The 19,165-nt window shown below is 40.4% G+C and overlaps 1 protein-coding gene and 1 pseudogene across 1 annotated transcript; both read right to left on the bottom strand.

The window, feature by feature from the left end:
* Positions 1-3,449: 3,449 nt before the first annotated feature.
* LOC102849429 lies at positions 3,450-9,955 on the bottom strand (annotated as a pseudogene).
* A 3,418-nt stretch (positions 9,956-13,373) lies between these two features.
* Positions 13,374-17,129, bottom strand: LOC102849025 (phospholipase A2, membrane associated-like). The gene is made up of 4 exons (XM_006883680.1): positions 17,090-17,129; positions 16,748-16,892; positions 16,454-16,560; positions 13,374-13,516 (listed from the first exon to the last, which is right to left on the bottom strand). The coding sequence occupies exons 1-4, from the start codon at positions 17,127-17,129 to the stop codon at positions 13,374-13,376; spliced, it is 435 nt and encodes a 144-aa protein (XP_006883742.1).
* Between the last annotated feature and the right edge of the window lie 2,036 nt (positions 17,130-19,165).

Here is a 19,165-nt window from a genome sequence, read left to right as displayed (position 1 = left end):
CACCAAACACTGTCCACCATGGATAACCATTATGGCATTTGACACCCCAATGGCACAAGATTCAGCATCACAGCAACCTCAGGTTACCTCAGTACAGCATATTGACGGAAAAGTGCCGTACCACTTAGAAGAATGTTCCTCAAGATAAAATAACAACCAACTTTAAATACAAAGGCACTCTCTGAGGTCTTACTGAATCTAAACAAGAGGATTAAATTAAAACAAAACAAAACAAAACCAAGCCAAGCCAAACCAAACCAAACCAAACGAAAACTCAACCAACATAGTATGTTGTTGTTATGTGCCATTGAGTTGCCGGTGATATTTAGTGACCTTATGTACAGCAGCTCTGAATGCTCCCCTGTCCTGAGCCAGTCTTACTAATTGGGATACACCAACCCCCATTGTCCTAGATTCTGTATCAATCCACCTCGTCTGAGCTCATCGTCTCCTGCAGTGTCTCTCCACCCTTCCAAGCATGATGTCCTTCTCCAAGGACCGATCTCTCCTGGTCACATGCCCAAAGTATGTGAAGCAGAATTTTATAATCCTAGTCTCCAAGGAGAGACTTGTTTCCACCCTCTCTAGGACAGACCTATTTGTTTTCTTGGCAGTCCATGTCCAAGATTCTTCTCCAGCACCACAATTTGATGATATCTATTCTTCTTCTGTCATCCTTAGTCATTGTCCAGCTCTCTGAAGCATAACAAGTAATTGAGAAGACCATGGCCTGGATTAGATGCACCTTTGTCTTTAGACTGATATCATTGCTCTTCAGTACTCTGGAGAGTTCCATGACAGATTTTCCCAATGCAATTTGTCTTTTGATTTTCTGATTGCTGGAGTTGAGAGTGTTTATTGTGGATCCGAGCAAGCTTTAACTGCTAACAACCTCAATCTCTTCTCCATTGTGGTACTGCTAATTGGCCCAGTGGTAACAATCTTGTCTTCTTGATGTTGAGCTTCAATCCATATTGAAGATTACCTTTTGTAGCACTTCAGGTCTTCAGTTTCAGCAAACAAGGTTGTGTTATCTACTTATCGTAAGTTGTTAATGAGTCTCCCTCCAATCTTGATGCCACATCCTTCCTCATAAAACCCTGTTTTCCTAATAATCTGTCCTGCATAGAGATTGAAAAGATATGGGGACAGGATGCATCCCTGACACACTCCTTTCCTGACTTATAACCATACAGCATTTCTTTCTCTGTTCTGAGGACTGCTTCTTGTTCCAAGTACAGGTTTCTCATAAGCACAATGAAGTGTTCTGGGATTCCCATTTTCCTCAAGGTTAGCTACAATTTATTGTGATCCACACAGTCAAATGCCTTTACGCTGGGTGAAATCAGTAACAAAGGGATAATTATGTTTCAGTCACAAAAGGATAAATACTGCATACTACATAACATATCTGTTATGAAACAAGACAGACATGAGGAGGTTGAGGATGGAATGGGGAAAGAAAGGATAGATAATGAATGCTGCATTATGACAGATGTGTGAAGAACAGTCTGCAAAGAATATATGATTATGCATTATATGTATGAGAATAAGCTGGAACAAGGAATGCATTGTGGGTGGGCTGGGGGAAGAGGAGAGAAGGGGAGAAAATGTGCAACAATGAATAAACAAAAGATGATTTTGAAATTCAAGTGGAATAGATTCAGGAACATATTTTGGTTCTCGTGAACTTGTATGAATTTTCTTTGGCTTCAATTTGAACTTGCACATGAATAATTGATAGTTTTACCCACAGTCCACTCCTGGCGTACTTTTGATGGTTGATAGTGAGCTTCTCCAACAATTCCTTCCACAGATAGAGTCAATCTGATTCCTATGCAGCCCATGAAGTGAGGTCCATGTATAAAGTTGTCATTTGTGTTTGTTTTTAAAAAGAGGCAATTGCAAGGAATAAATAATTGGAAATACAAAATTTTATCATTCTATATCTAGTTTCATTTCTATCACCAAACCCATATATTCCGACTACTATTCCTTTTTCATTGTTTCCAACTTTTGCATTCCAGTCACCAATTATCATTAATGCCTCTTGATTGCATGTTTGGTCAATTTCGGGCTGCAAGATTTGGTGGCTTTTGTTTGTTTTTTTAATTTCTTCCTCTTTGGTTTTCAAGGAGCATAAATTTGAATAATAATCATAATAACTGATCATCCTTGTATGCGTATGGATGCTATCCTATCACTCAGAACATTGAATTTCAGGATAGAACTAGAAATTGACCTTTTTTTTTACTTTGAATGCAACACCATTCCACTTATTTTTCAATCCCCGCATAGTGTACCATCTGATTATCTGATTAAAAGTTGCCAAAGCTAGTCCATCTCATCTCACTGATACCTATGATGTCGATGTGCTCCATTTAATTTTCCACAATTTCTAATTTTTTGACGTTCAAGGTATGTACATTCCATGTTCTAATTATTAAAGGATGTTTGCCATAATTTTTCCTCATTATGACTGACTCCCAATCTAGGATCTATCACTAATATTATAACTGTCATCATTCCTCTACTGTTCATAGGGTTTTCAAAGGCTTGTTATTTAAGAAGTGGATTGCCAATCCTGCTTCCAAGTCTGCCTTTACAGTGTTAGTGTGTGTGTGTGTGTGTGTGTGTGTGTGTGTGTGTGTGTTGGGGGAGTATTGTTACTAACTGGCCTAAAACCAAAATCTGTTTCTTCTAAGTTGTTTTATGTACCTTCAAGTTGGAACCAACTCAACCAACTGAGCATCTAACAGGTTTTCAGAGACAGAAAATGCATTGCAGGAGCTTGCCCATCTTTCTTGCCCAGAAACCTGGTAGATTTGAACCATGTGCCTTTGGATTGGCAGCACGACTCCTTACCATTAAGCTATCAGAACACTCTCTTGCTTATAAGAGCACAATTAAAATAAAACTCTGTAAGTGAAATAGTGTTAATGGATAAAAGTCTTTTAAACTTTTTAAAGTTGATTTATATAATTATCTTATTTTTAAAACAAATATTTATTGGAGGGTACTTCTATGCATTGGAGAGTTGGACAGTGACTAGGGATGATAGAAAGAGAATTGATGCCTTTGAGCTGTGGTGCTGGAGAAGAGTGTTGAATACATCATGGACTCCTAGGGGAACAAACAGGTTTGTCTTGGAGAGGATGAAGCCAGGCTGCTCCTTGGAGGCAAGGATTTTGAAGCTTCATCTGACATACTTTGGGCATGTTGCAAAGAGGGACTGGTCCTTAGAGAGGGACATCATGTTTGAGAGAGTAGAGGGACAGTTCAGGAGAGGAAGACCCTCAATGAGATTGATCAACTCTGTGATTGGAGTGGTGAGAGTAACTGTGTTGGAGACAGTGAGGTAGGCACAGGATAAAGCAGAGTTTAGAGCTCCTATACATAGAGTCGCTATGAGTCGCAAGTGACTCGATGGCACATAACAACAACAACTTCTATGCCATGTCCAGGTACCTATGTGCACATGGTAGGAAAGGTTAAATATTAAAATGTGCTTCATGTTAATCCAGGACCTTTCAATTATAGAAATATCCAATATTTTAAAGTACTTTTGTCATAGTGGCTTAATTCTCCCCACTTTTTTTTTATATTCGTTTGCTTTAAAAGTCTGTATACATTGTGTATTTACATTCTTATAAAAATAGAAGGATAACTAGTAAAACATGTATAGGGATTTAAGGGTGGAAGGAGTAGCACTGGAGGAATGAGGATGGGAAGGGGTGAAACTACAGGGCTGCATAGTCTGGTGGGTGGAGGAAAGGGGGTGAATAAAATGGGAAGAATCTGGTATGGACCTGAAAAGACTGGATAATGATGGGCAAGATCCAATGGTGATTGATTTTTTAAAACATAATGTATGGGAATGGTTGTATGAAGCACAATATTAATGAAGAATGTTGTTGTTATGTGCCGTCAAGTTGCCTGTGACTCATAGCGACGCTATGGACAACAGTTCTGAACCCTGCCCTATCCTGGCCAATCTCATCATCTCTGACAGACCCAATGAAAATAAGTAAGTTTATTGTCGAAAGCTAGGATGTGGAATTAGAAGCCTACTGTTGGCCATATCATTAGTTACATCCTCTAGTTTTACCTCCATCCACCAAAAACCAAATGCTCAAACAACCCAAAGAGAATTGATCTGTACCTGACTTAACACTTTATCTCTTAAGGGGTCATAAATATGAACAAGACCAAAAAGAAAGGTGCATAAGAACTCTTCAAAAATTCAACTGTGATGTGTTAGCTAGGAAATAAGAAGCAGAACTAGAGAAACCAAATGAGGCAAGCAGCTGCGTCTATATAGGTTGGTCTACAAGTGACAATCTCAGCAAATACAAACAGGCTTGTGAAGAAGGGTACAGCCAAAAGCATCAGGACTCCAGCACTAGGAGCTCTGTGGCCAAGTGGTAAGGAGCTGTGCTGCCAACCAAAGGCACATGGTTCGAATCCACCAACTGTTCTATGGGATAAAGATGGGCAATATCCTCCTTTGTAATTTACTGCCCCTGAAAACCCGCTAGAAGGTCAACTATGGTTTGGTTCTGACTCAACAGTGTATGAGAACAACAACAACACAAGGACTCCAGATTAAGTCCATGTAAACAAAGATTCATTCTCACCACTGGGTCTATTGTCAGCATCATGATAGATGGTGAGGAGATTGAGATTGTTCACAGCTTTAGTCTGCTTGGCTCCACAATCAACATTCTTGGCACCAGCAGCCAGGAAATTAAAAGATGTATTTCACTGGGAAAGTCTGCTGTCAGGGACCTCTCCAGAGTACTGAAGAGCATGATGTCAGTCTGGAGACTAAGGTGCACCTGACACAGGCCATGATCGTTGCAATTACTTGTTATGCTTCAGAGAGCTGGACAATGACTAGGGATGATAGATGGAGAATTGATGCCTTTGAGTTGTGGTGCTGGAGAAGAGTATTGAATATATCATGGACTGCTAAGAAGACAAACAGGTTCATCCTGGAGAGGGCTAAATCAGGCTGCTCCTTGGAGGCAAGGATTCTGAAGCCTCATCTGACATACTTTGGACATGTTGCAAGGAAGGACCAGTCCTTGGAGAGGGACATGTTGAGGATGGCACAGGATTGGACAGGGTTCATATTTGTTGTTTATAGGGTCATTATGAGTTGTGCTTGACTCAATGGCACCCAAAACCAACAAAAACAATAATCCTGAGTGTATATGTTAGTCCAACTTTAATGTGTAAGGAATCAAGTTTTACACATGTTCAGGGAATTGCAGGGATCTCTGACAGATGCTAGAGGGTTGTGGGGTTTCAAGCAGCACAGCTAAGATGGGCAGCATGGATGAAACAAGGACTCAATGTCAGGCAAAAGAGGCCATCACTCATTCCCTCTCTCCCTCCTTCACTTCCTCCTTCCCTCCCTCCTTCATTGTCTGGAGTCAGAACTGACTTGTAGCTAACTCCAGTGAGTTTTCAAAGATTGTAAATTGCATGGAGGAGATTGCTCATTTTTCTCCCTCTGGTGAATTTGAGCTGCTGGTGAATTTGAACTGCCTGCCTTCGGGTTGGCAAGCAACTTCTACCCTCTGGTGGCTAGAGCACCCTCTGTAGACACTAGGGGTCAGAATAACACTTTGATGCACTTCTTCAACCACTACAAGTGTGGACTTTGACTCTGGCTAAGTTCTAAATCCACCAAACTCTGTCAATTTATTGTACTGTGGTGTCTTGTGTGTTTCTAGGCATTCTGACAGAAATATTTCAAATATTAATAGAGTCAGCCATCATTCTAGTGGAGCTTCTAGACTAGGACATAGCAGGAAAAAAAAATGCCAGCTGGTCTACTTTCAGAAACTGCCAGTGAAAACTCTATGGATCACCACAGAATACTGTCTCACAAAGGGCTGGAAGAGAAGCCTTTTATGTGGAAGGTGTACACAATACACAGAAGCCACAACAACAGATTAATCATACCATTATTTGAAGATGACATGATACAGGACTAGACAACATTTAATTCTGTTTTATGTGGCTTGACATGCATCTAAATCTCTTCCATGACAACTAACGACAGCTTCTGGTCTATTATATGAGGGTATTGTTTTTGTTACGTGCTATCAAGTCGTCTACCCTGCCTTATCCCATGCCATCCTCACCATCTTTGACACACTTCAGTCCATTGTTACAGATACTATGTTAATCTATCTCATTGAAGCTTTCTTCTCTCAGGCTGACCCTCCTCCTTTCCAAGTATGATTTATCTATCCACAGACTGGCCTTCCCTAACAATGTGCCCCAAAGTATGTAAAACAGAGTTTCATCATCCTTGCCTCCAAGGAAGACTTCAGTTTCACTTTCTCCAAGATAGATCTGGAAATAAATCCTTGGATATTCAATACTTTTCTCCAACACTACAACTCAAAAGCATGGATTCTTTTTCTGTTGTAAAATTGTCCCATTTTCAGGTATATAACAAGCAATTAAGATCTTAACTTGGATCAGGTGCCCCTTTATCTTTAAACTGACATTGTTGCTCGTTGGTACTCTGGAGAGAGGTCTCAGACAACAGACTTTCCCATTGCAATAAGTTTTTAAATTTCTCAACTGCTAGTAGGAGTGTGGCACTTTTGGATGGTTGATCCAAGTAAACTGAAACAGTTGACAACTTCAAAGTTTTCTCGATCTGTCATGATGTTGCCTATTGACCCAGTAGTGAGGGGTTTTGTTTTCTTAATGTTGAGATGTAATTGATATTGAAGGATGCAGTACTTGATATTCTGTAGCAAGAACTTCAAATCCTATTTACAGCAAGCAAGGTTGTGTCTTCCTCCAATCCTGATGCTACATTCTTCTTCATAAAGTCCAGTTTCTAGAATGATTTATTCAACATACATTTTAATAGGTATGGAGAAATGATACACCCTAACACACACCTTTCTTAATTTTAAACCATTCACTGCTCCCTTGCTTTTTTCAGACAACTGCTTCTTGGTCTAGGTATACATATCATCGGAAGACAATTAAGTGTTCTGGGATTCCTATTCTTCTCAATGTTAGTCATAATTTGTTGTGATCCACGCAGTCAAATGACTTTCCATATTTAATAAAACACACATAGACATCCTTCTATATTCTATGCTTTCTGCCATGACCCATTTGGCATTAGCAATGATATCCCTGGTGCTATGGCCTCTTCTAAATTCCTCTTGAATTTCTGGGAGTTTTATGTTGATATATTTTTCTGGCTATTTAAAAATTATTTTTATCAAGATTTTGCTTGCATGTGACATTAATTATATGTTAGATAATTTCTGCATTCTTCTGTATCACCATTTTTTGGGGAATGGGAATACATATGAGTCTCTTCCAGTTGGTCAGGTAGCTGTGCTCCAAATTTCTAGACATAACCTGGTGAGCACATTCAGGCCTGCATCTATATAGTTGGAGTAAATAAATTTTTATTCCATCAATTCTTGGGGCCTTATTTTTTGCCAATGTCATCAGTGCAGTTTGAACTTTTTAATTATTATTGATTCTGGACCATCTGCTACTTCCTGATATGGTCCGTGTCAGTCAATTCTTTTTGATACAGGTACTCTGTGTATTCCTTCCACCTTCTTTTGTTGTTTCTTGGATTATTCAAGATTTTACCCATAGCACCCTTCAATATTGCAACTAGAGGCTTGAATTTGTTTTTCATTTCTCGGATGTTGAGAATTGTTGGTTGAGTTCTTCTTTTAAATTTCTGACTTTTTGCACATTTTGTTGTAATGTTTCACTTCATCTTCTTGATCTGCTTTTTGGGATCTTTGGCTCATTTCTTTACTTTGTCATTTCTTCTCTTCGTTTTGATTTCTTGACATTCCAGTACAATTTTCAGAGTCTCATCTATCACCTGTTTTTGTCTTTTCTTTTTCTTCTGTCTTTGTAATGATCTTTTGTTTTCTTCATGGAAAACATGCCAGATGTCATCCTACAGTTCATCTGGTCTTTTATCATTAGTGTTCAGTGCCTTGAACCTAATTCTTGAGTTAGATTTTAAATTCAAGTAGGTTAGAAAAATCTAAAATATAATAGGGTCATTGTTGATTGCCTTCAAGTCGAACATGATTCATAGCAACCCCATGAACAAAAGGCCTGAAGCCCCTCTACAACTATCGACATTTATCAAAGTTCATAGAGTTTCTGGAGGCAAGTTGTTTAGGAATTGGATGCCACTCCTGCTTCCAAATAATAGGGTAGAACTCAAATCTCAGTGTGTATGTGAATGATCAGGGGATTTTGTTCAAATGCTGATTCCCATTTAGATGGTCTAGGATGAGGACTAAATCATAGAGACTGCTTTCATTATCAGGTCCTTCTTAAGATGGAGCTACATCTGAACAAGGTCCTTAGGTGATGTTCAGACATATTTATTTTTGAGATGTCTGCTTTATTGTAATATAGAGTTTTAACATTTATCATTAAAAACTTGTGTAGTCAACACAACCTAACTGCCAAAATGTCATTCGTTTTACATTTCCCCTGTAAGCAAAGGGCCTGGAGTACAGGATCGTGTTTTGAGAACTGGGGCTGGGGGTCAGGGTTGTTGTGTAAGCCTGTACATCACGGAGTATATTTGACAATGGTTAGAGATGCATTATTGTTGTTGTGTAGGGACCTCTGATGGCCTAATGATAAGAAGTTGCACTGCCAACCCTAATGAGTATGATTCAAATCCACTAGCTGTACCACAGGAGAAAGATGGGCAATTTCCTTCTATTCCACTCATTGCCTCTGCAAATCTATCAGAAGGTCAGTTATGAGCCAGTTCTGACAGCACACAGAACCAACAACAAAGTCATGATAATGCATAGAGGCAAGCTTGGAGGTTTAACCCCCACGTCCACCGCAAACTGAGCATCAATGTGTCCAACAAAAAATTAGAGTTATTTTACTAAAGAAAAAAGAGAATGGATAATGGAAATGACCTTGGACTATATTGAAATTATATACCATTCTGCACCTTAATGATGTAAATGAAATAAAGCTTTTAGGATTTTCATTTGCTAATGTGGCAAGATTCAAAATGAGAAGAAATAGCTTCAAATTTGTCAATTATCATAATGTGGGATATGTGATGTAGGAATTTTTAAAAATTGCAGGTTTTTTAAAATGAAATTGAACACCTGATATTCTAGGCATTAGTGAGCTAACATGTGCAGATATTGGCCATTTAAAATTAGACAAAATGTAATCCATTATGCAGGGAGTGACAATTTGAAGAGGGATGGCAGCATTTCCCTTTTTTTTTTAAGGTGTATAAATATTTCTTTTTTAAAATTATTATTAAATTTTATTAGTTTTAATGAACATTTACAGAGATTTTCGGTTTTCATTCATTCATTGTTGCACTGTTTTCTCTACCCTCCTCCCCAGTTCATTCTTCTCCCCCCTCCCCCGAATGTCTGTTTTAAAATTGTCCAATTGCTACAGTGCTTGTCAAAGCCAGTTCTAAATATTTCTTAACAGACTTCTTCTTGGTCATACCCACAGTCCAGCCCCATCAGCCAGTGGTCTTGGTGTGCTGGCCTCACACTCGAAGGCACCAGAAGTGGCGTAGCGCTTGGTAGGCATGGATCTTCTTCAGTTGCTCCAGGTCTTCACAGAGCTTGTTGTCCAGAACCTGGCTGAATTTCCCATCCTTCACATCTTTTTTGTCTGTTCAAGAACCAATCTGGAATCTTGTCCTGGCATGGATTCTGTATAATGGTGATCACACGCTCCACCTCATCCTCAGTGAGCTCTCCTGCCCTCTTGGTGAGGTTGAGGTCTGCTTTCCTCAGTACCACATGAGCAAATCATCACCCTATACCCTTAATGGCAGTGATCGCAAAGGCTGGTTTCCGCTGCCCATTGATGTTAGTGTGAGTCCTTGCAGAATGTTCTGGAACTTCTCTGGGATCACTAGAGACATGTAGGCCTCTGGTGCAAGGGTAGCTTTTTTTTTTTAATAGAGAACTTCTCAAGATCTATCTTGAATTGCAGTGCTGTTAGTGATAGGATAATATTCATGTGCCTAAAGGGTATAGCGATTATTTGACTATTACACAAATTTATCCAGTAACCATTAATACAAGATATTTACATTTTTTAAACCAACTTCTACAGTCTAAAATTGATCGAATATGCTATGTGCACTAGTGATTGGAATATAAAAGTGTGAATCAAGAGGGATCAGTAGTTGAAAAATATGATTTTGGTTTTAGAAATGATATCAGAAATTCTATGATAGAATTATTATCTATTTAACCTGAGATACGTTTTTCAGAACCATAAGCAGATATTTCATAAACTTTACCAGATGCAATGCACAAAAATCAGACTGCCTATGTTGTTGCTTTGTGTTATCTTCATAGACCCCAGCTACTCAAATGATTTGTTCAGCACACACATTGAATAGGTATGGAGAAAAAATGCAACCATGATGTACACTCTCTCTGATTTTAAACCATGAAGTGTTCCCTTGTTCTATTTAGACAACAGATTCTTGGTCTAGGTATGTTTTGTGTGAACATAATTAAGTGTTCTAAGAGTCTCATTTCCCCCCAATATTGACCATAATTTGTTAGGATCCACATAGTCTAATACCTTTGCATAGTCAATAAAACACAATTAAACATTCCTTTGGTATTCTCTGCTTTCAACCTGGATCCATCTGACATCAGCAATTATATCCCTCATGCCACAGCTTTTTCTATGAGAGAGTAAAGAAATTCCTCCTGCCAACATGGACCTGACAAGGATGCCCACTATCACCACTCCTATTCAATGTTGTATTGGAAGTTCTAGCTAAATCAATAAGCAATAAGTCAAGAAAAAGAAATAAGGGGCATTAAAAATTGACAAGGAAGGGTAAAACTACCTCTATATGCTGATGATGTGTCAGTGTACATAGACAACACAAGGACTCTGCAAGAAAACGGTTAACTCTAGGAGACCAACTCAACAGAGTGGCAGTGACAGGAAAAAAAAAAGACTTGTTGCATTTGGTAAATCTGCTACAAAATCCCAGGTTTTTGGTACTGTTGAAACACAAGTATTTCACTTTGAAGACTAAGCTAAAAAAGAATGGATACCTTTGATTTGTGGTGCTGGAGAAGAGTCTTGAACATATCATGGACCACCAAGAAAACAAACAGGTCTGTACTAGAGGAGGACAAAACCAAGTATCTTCATGGAGGCTAGAATTTTGAAACTCTGCCTCACATACTTTGGGCATGTGGCCAGGAGGGACCAGTTCTTGGAGAAGGGTGGAGGGACAGCACAGGAGAGGAAGACCCCAGATGAGATGGATTGATACAGTAACTGGGGTAATGGGGATAGGTGTGTCAGAGTCAGTGAGACTGGCTCAAGATAAGGCAGGTGTCAGAGCTGTTGTACATAGGATTGCTATGAATTGCAGACAACTAAGTGACACATAACAACAACAACAACAATAACAGAAGAGTCATAACTGACGTGAGGATACCACAAACAACAACAATCTTTGTGTAAGATCTTTTTTCTTGTGAAGGAGCTGAGTGAATTTCAAACCTTCAACCTTTCAGTTTGCTGCCAGACATTTAACTTTGTGCCACCAGAGCATACTCATTGGTATCAGCTTCACTCTAATTCCTAGTGACCCTATAGGTTAGAGTATAATGCTCCCCAGGGTTTCTGAGGTTATAATCTGTGGGTGTAGATTGCCCTGTCTTTCTCCAGTGGAGCAACTGGCAGGTTCCAACTGCAGATCTAGATGGTAACATCTCAGTATTTTAACTTCTCTACCAGCAGTTCTCCTTCAATCAGAGCACAGTTGTGCAGAATTAAAAGTTGAATTAAAAAAAAAAAGTTAAAGAAAGACACCAACTATAGCTTACCTACGCACTCTCTAAATTTCAGGCCCTACCTGTGGCCCTCAGCAGAAGCCTCTGTGTAGGACTATCATCCATTATTCCAGAGTTTGACTATCAAAGAAATAGGTGGAGGTTCAGCTGATACAGATGGGAATATGCCTTCAGAAGAGCCCTGAATGATATAGGTGGGGAAGTAGCATACAGATGAAGGTAGGACCATCTGCAGGATTTGCAGACTCAAGGGAAAAGTAAAACTATGAAGAATTTAAAGATAACTGCAGGGGAATATTAACCAAGGGCCACTGCTTACACCACATAAAGAGATCTCGTGATATAATCCACAGGCTATTGGGCAGCTAACCAAAAGACTGAACATCTCTGATGGTCAAAACCACTAGCAGATCATTAGGAGGGAGATGGACAGTCTTCTCTTGTTAACAGTTTACGGCTTCAGTAATTCCATGGGTAACAAGCTAACTAGCAGCAGATGTTCCACACTGTATGGTGGAAGACTAAGCACTCAGCTCTTGGCCATTCAAACCCTTTCTTGTTCTGCGAGAAAAACAGCTGACAAGCTGCTTCTATAAGGATTTTAGCCAAATAATCCTCATGATTGGAAGGAGTGGCATCCACTTCCATAATAGCTTGCCTCCAGAAACCCTATGAACCTGGAGGCACCCAAGCTTCGAGGACTCTCCTTCATAGGGTCTCTATGAGTCCCTGAGACTTGGAGGCATTTAACAACAACAACAACAATCCTCATGGACAGTTCGGCCAGGCCTCATTGGGTCACTAAGAATTGGAAAATTTCATTGGTTCCCAGTAGCAATAATAATACAGCAATAAGGGTCTCTGAATAGGACAAATAGTCAAACTCTGAAATACAAGCTAAGACCATTATTTGTGTTTAACCAGGGGAACTTCCAAGCATTGGCTTGGCAATCTGTTGCTGAAAGGGTCACACAACCTTAAAAAACATAAGGAGTACCCTTCTACTCTTCACTTTCACAACAAAAAGAAGAACAAACAACCCTCCATGAGCTTGCAAAGTTTCATCCCTCAGGAGGAGTGCCCGAGGACGCCCAGCTCACAGCACCCTCATTGCACTAGGATGACATCATGAACACATATGCATAGTCACACAAACAGGTGCACACAGCTTGCTTGTGAACTGCTTTATTTAGAAGAGACCCGCAGGAGTGTAGTCACTCCTGCTGAGAAGGGAGTTGGATTTGTCAGAGAGCAAAGGAGCCTTCTAAGGAGTGGCACCTTTCTCCTTGTTGGCTGAGAAAAAAGGGAAAGGACCTCCCATCAAGGTATAAATGTTACAGGCTTTGGCTTCTCTCTCTAGGAAGGGCTAGAAGGAAAGCCCTTGTTTGCTTTTAAGATGTCAGAGGGCTATTTCTTCATCACCAGAGGACTTGACTAGGGCAGGAAATTGCAGCTCAGAAGTGAAATCAGTATTGAGTGATCCAACTTCTGGGAGAAGTTCAGCCTTCAGCAAGTGGGAGCCTTCCCAGTGCACTTCAAATTGGGGTAGAACTGCAGCTTTTTGTTGTAGGTTCTCTTGTTTCTTGCAAAACAGTAGGCAGCTTTTCTATCACATTGACACAGCTTAAGCTTACAGGCATCCTTGTCCTCTGAAATCACAAGAAAACAAACAGGGAGGGAGGGTTTGCTACAAATCTGTCTTATTCTTCTTCTGGAAATCCTGGGAAAGAAGACACAATCCTCCAGAATCCTCCACAACCCACAATCCTTCCAGAAGTTCAGAGACAAGCACCTGTGTTCCAAATATTTCTAGCTAATGAAGATAGATTTTCTTCTTCCTCCCCTCCCCAAGAAATCGCCTCTGTTTATTTGTTCTATAAAAAGTAATTTTGGGGGTAGAGGGGGTGAAGGAATTGGGAAAGATCTGGTGGGACCTGAAAAGATAGGGTAAGAGCAGGCATAGATCGAGGGTGATTGATTTGATAAAACACAATATACATTAGTGAACATTTGAAATACAATGTGAATATAGGCATGTGTGAAACGCAATGAGTATGAATGATGCACAATTTATATAAATTTTGTATGAAAACCAATATAAAATAAAAATAAAGTGAAAATTTATTTTTATTCCATCATTTTCTTCTTCCTTGGATTCTCCACTCCCTCCTTGCCCTGTCTTCACACTATTAACCCAAAGGTGGCTCCTTTACAGCACCTGAAGCCACCAGGCTGCTCGGAAGGGGGAAGATGGTTGATCTCTTCCCATGTGATTTACAGCCTTGGAAACTTGCTGGAGAGTCAGCTATGAGCTGGTTCAGACTCACCAGTAATGAGTTGAGTGGCATGATATATACTAAATTAGTACAGAAACTTTATCAAACATCTCACTCACTAGGAAATCAGAACTTTAGAGAACCATAGGATTGGGACAATGGAAGCGAAGGAATGATATGAGACCGCTTTTCTATGGGAGTACAACATGCACTGAGGTTTGTAATGTCAAGTTCAAAGTCACTACATGGAAGGTGTTCTGACTCAAGGGTATCCTCAACAATTTTCCTGAGCCTGTAAAGCTTTAGGGAAAAAGACTGCTCATCTTCCTCCTGTGAACTAGCTGGAGGGTTAGCACTGCTGATTTTGAGGAAGGTGGCCTGATGTAAAATGGACTGTCACCTGGGCTCCTTGGTTTGCATGTAAGGACAGGAAATCTGTGCTACTAGAAAGTGGGAGAAAAGGTACTGAAGCCTTAGGATAGATAGAATTCTTTCTTGCAGGGAATGAATTCTAGTCCGATGAGGACACACAACAACAAAGCCCTGTAAGACTCTGATAAATGCCTTCCAAAAAGCTATTGTCTCCTTTTTGCTAACAAATTTGCCCTGAGGGTTAAGTGCCTCAATCTCAAGGATTCCAGGTTGATTTAAATAAATTTAATAATGCTTTTATTTTGGCAAAGTTTGGAGTCTAAGGTATATGTGATTTAGTTCTGGTCAATGAGACACAAAGGGCGGCAACTGAGGGCTTTAGGGAAGGACTAATTTTCTCCATCAAAAGAGTGATGTACAATGGGAAAGTTCTTCTGAGGCCAGAGTGCTTGGAGCTGCAGCTTGTGTCTTGACAGTGTGAATTACAGATACTGCCAACATTGACTTTGTGGTTGAAGTAACCCTAGCCTGGTATAACCTCTTCCAGAGTTCTTGCTGTGTGAGAGTTGTGTACTCCCGCTGTCTATGCCATCTTTAGTTAGGCTTCTTGTTGCTTGTAACCTGAAGCTTTCTAAATATATGTGACCCTATAAAGATGTCTTAACGGGAGAGATGCAGCATCTGATCCTAAGGAATATTCAGACTGTTGGGTCCATAATGGTTCAAAATTCCTCTCATGGATCTGCTGTCATAAATGCAAACCTTATCATGTTCCTTAGGTTAATACCTCCCCCTCTAATGGCCTAGTGGTAAGAAGCTGGGCTACAATTCCAACAGCATGCAGTTCAAATCCACCAGCTGCTCCTTGGGTAAAGGATAGACAATCATCTCTCGTGTGTGTTACCATCTCTGAAAACCCTCTGACCCATAGTCAGCTATGGGTCAGTTCCAACTCAATGGCAAACAACAACAACAACAAGGGGCCTCTGGTAGACTGGTGGTAAGAAACTGTGTTGCAATCTTGAAGGCATATGATGCAAATCCACCAGTCGCTTTGTGGGGAAATGTTGGACAATCTTCTGTGTGGTTTACTGCTGGAAGGTTGGCTCTAAGCCAGTTCTAACTTCATGGCAAACAGCAGCAACAGCAATTGCTGCAGAATGGAGGTGGTGCGATGGTTAAGCAGTTGGCTGGTAACTGAAAGGGCGAAAGTTTGAACTCATCCAATAGTTGTGGGGGAAAAGACCTGGCTCTCTGCTCCCATAAAGATTGTCATATAGAAAGTTGAGTTAATTGTACCATCACTCTGTGTTTCTATTCATCTAATATTGATTTAATAGTACTGAAAAGCAATAGTACTTTTAGGATAAAATTGAAATATCACATTGTGTCAAAAACTTGATCTGTTTTTGCTGATGTTGTTAGTTGTCATTGAGTTGGTCCTTGACTTGCACTACTCAACAAAACAACCTAGTCCTTTGCCATCCCAGTGGATCAAACAACTGTGAGTCTTAGAGTTTACACTGACTGATTTATAGAATTAAGTCACTAAGCCTTTCTCCCTAGTCTGTGTTAGTCCGGAAACTTCACTTAAACCTTTCTACGAACAAGCCTTCAGTGAGATGTGTGGTGGTTGTGCACCAGATACACTAGTCAGGTAATGAACCTGAGTCCCCTGCAAGGCATGGGGAGAATTTTACCACTGAACCCCATTGTACCATTGGTTTGACCTAGTCCTTTCTTATCTCTCCAGCACTGCATCTCACCATACTTTCTCTCCACTTTGCTCCATTTAGCAATGCAAAATTACTTACAATTCCCTGAGCACCCTCCAGACCTTTGACCATACTGTATCCTTTTCCTGTACTGCTCACCACCCTCTTCTTCCTGTGGACACTCAGTAAGGAAACAATATAGGATCACAGGACTCTTTCTTACCACAGATGATATTGCCTCCACTTATAGAAGCCTTGTATTTCAGAAATTTGGTACCACAACGACTTTTCTTCAGTTTTTTGTAACAGCAGTCATGTTCAGCACAGCACCTGTATTGAGGACATATCACTGAGCCTCTTTTCTCTTAGATCAAGGGGGTCAGCCAACCGTTGACTCTCAGTGATTCTCGAGTCATCTGGAGAAGAGTGACCACCTTGTTGGCAGTGTTTCCACCCTGGATCCCCTGGGATTGTGAGACAGAAGTAAGCAGAGAAAGGGAGTGAGGAGCGGCCTCACCGATCTGTTGCATCCTTGGGGGCTCCTTTGCCACCAATGCCACAGTAGCAACCATAGGAGACATAACTTAAGGCAGCTTCCTTTCCTGTTGTGTACTTGATCATTTTCCTGAAATCCAGTAAATTACCCTGTGCCTGTAGCAAACCTGGAAAGAAATTGGCTGCTGATGTGGTCTGGGTTTTATGTCCTCCCTCCTTGGCCCTCTTTGTCACTACCTTGTTATGCTCCACTGGTTTCTATCTCTTTCCTAAAGAGAAACTCTGCTGTCATGGAAGAAAAACTAAGAAATGATGTTGTTTCCCACCCTGGACAGTTAATGTCAGACATGAGCTCAGCTCTTACCCAACGCCATGAGTACAGCCAACAGCAGGAAGATCTTCATGTTGAGAGTTCTGTAAGGGAGAAAAGCAGGTGCGTTGGCTGGATTTCTCTCTCAGTTGATCTCGGCCTTCCCCTTGGCTACTGCTCTGCTGCTTACACTCAACAAACTTCAAGAATGCAATTTTCAAAGGAGCAGAGAGAAATTCTCTTCAATGCCAGCCTAAGTCCAAGGTGACTCCCTTTGTCAAACACAAAGCACACAGGAGTGATTTCAGTGATTGTTTCTTCCTGACTTTTCCCTGATCTGCCAAACAATATCCCTACATATACATACATCCCAAGAGCCAGCTAGAGCCCTATGCAATGCACTTAAAAATTGTTCACAATCCTCTTTAGGTAGATAGCTCCTGCATGTTTGGAACCAGACATTTTCTGACAAAATAAGAATGTTCCTAAAGTCAATGCTGTGTCTCTGCAAGTAAAGGCTGGTAATATCTTGTCTGTTCCCACATTTAAAGTCTTAGAATTCTATCCACAGAGTTTGATGCAAATACTTTTCTGTCTGCAACCACCTACCTTTGCAAGGCTTTCCAATCTCTTCTACATATAAATGTGCAAAAACACACAATGCTTTTTCTCATGTCCATACATACAGACTCTTGCACTCTCACACTAGTGCATATAGCTTTTCGTACAATACTCTCATCTTTTGTTGTTATGTGCTCTCAAGTCCACTGCAACTCATAGCGATCTTATGCACAATAACTTTGAACCCTGCCCTATCCTGCCAATCTTACTGTCTCAGACGAAATTAGCCTCATTACACCAGTTACTGTGTCAATCCATCTCATCTGGGGTCTTTCTCTCCTGTGCTGCTCCTCCACCCTTCCAAGCATGATATGGTTGTTTTAGGACTAGGTTCTCCTGGCAACATGCCCATGTGAGATGGAGCTTCAAAAATCCTTGCTTCAAAGGGGCAATGTGGTTTCACCCTCTTTGGGAAATATGTTTTTTTCCAGTCCATAGTATGTTCAATATTCTTCTCCAGCACCACAGCTCAAAGGCGTTAATTCTTCTTTTGTCACCCTAAGTCACTGTTCCGCTCTCTGATGCATAACAAATAATTGCAAAGACCACGGCCTGGATCAGGTTCACCCTACTCTCTAGACTGATATCATTGCTCTTTAGCACTTTGGGGAGGTCTCTGACAGCAAATTTTCCTAATGTAATTTGTCTTTTGATTTCTTACTGCTGATGCCAAGAGTTCCAAGATTGCGGAACCGAGAAAGCTGAAATTGTTAACAATTCCAATCTCTTATCCATCGACTATGGTGCTGCCAATGGCCCAGTGGTAAGATACTTTTTTTAAAAAATGGTGAGTTTCAATCTGTATTGAAGATTATAGCCCTTGGCCTTCTGAACCCAGACAAAACCCTGGTGTAAAAACAAAACAAACCCCACAAAACACCCCAACAAAACAAAACCACAAAGAAACCCTTGTGTAATAAATCCACACCTTTGTGTAAAAAATACATCTTCACTTTTATGCCTATCTTGCATGTACACACTCATACACATATGCATACACATGCTCAACTAGCTACTCTCCAAAGCAACAAGTAGACAGCAATTAATGTCTGGTGTTATACCTCTCAGAAGATGCCAAAGCTGATACCTGCAAGTGATGGTCACATAAAGTGGAGCTGCAGTTTTCTTTAAATATCTACTTCCTCTAGGAGGCAGGGAGGGGTGGGGAATTATGATAAGGGTACCGTCAGTTGGTAGACTTGTGATTTGGCATGCCCATGTCTAGGTAAATATCCTTTTTAACCCTCATCAACTGGTAAGACAGAGTTTGGGAAGCGGGGGTGGTGAAAAAAGAGAAAAAAACCTAACTTAAGTGTCACTCAAATGATGCCAGAATAAATTTTTAAATGACTATGAAGTCTTTTCTATATGTTTAATTATGGGTAAAACCCTCAAACTGGCACTGGATGTGGCCACTGATTACTTCTTTGTATCCACCTTGAAGAGTGAGTAGCGATGTTAAGTTCTTGCAGACTCTGCATAGTCAATGAGACCATTGACCAAATGAGG

The sequence above is a fragment of the Elephantulus edwardii genome, unplaced genomic scaffold, assembly GCF_000299155.1.
Source record: "Elephantulus edwardii isolate Elephantulus edwardi_28Jun2011 unplaced genomic scaffold, EleEdw1.0 scaffold00028, whole genome shotgun sequence".
NCBI lineage: Eukaryota > Metazoa > Chordata > Mammalia > Macroscelidea > Macroscelididae > Elephantulus > Elephantulus edwardii.
This window is presented reverse-complemented; position numbering and strand designations above follow the sequence as displayed.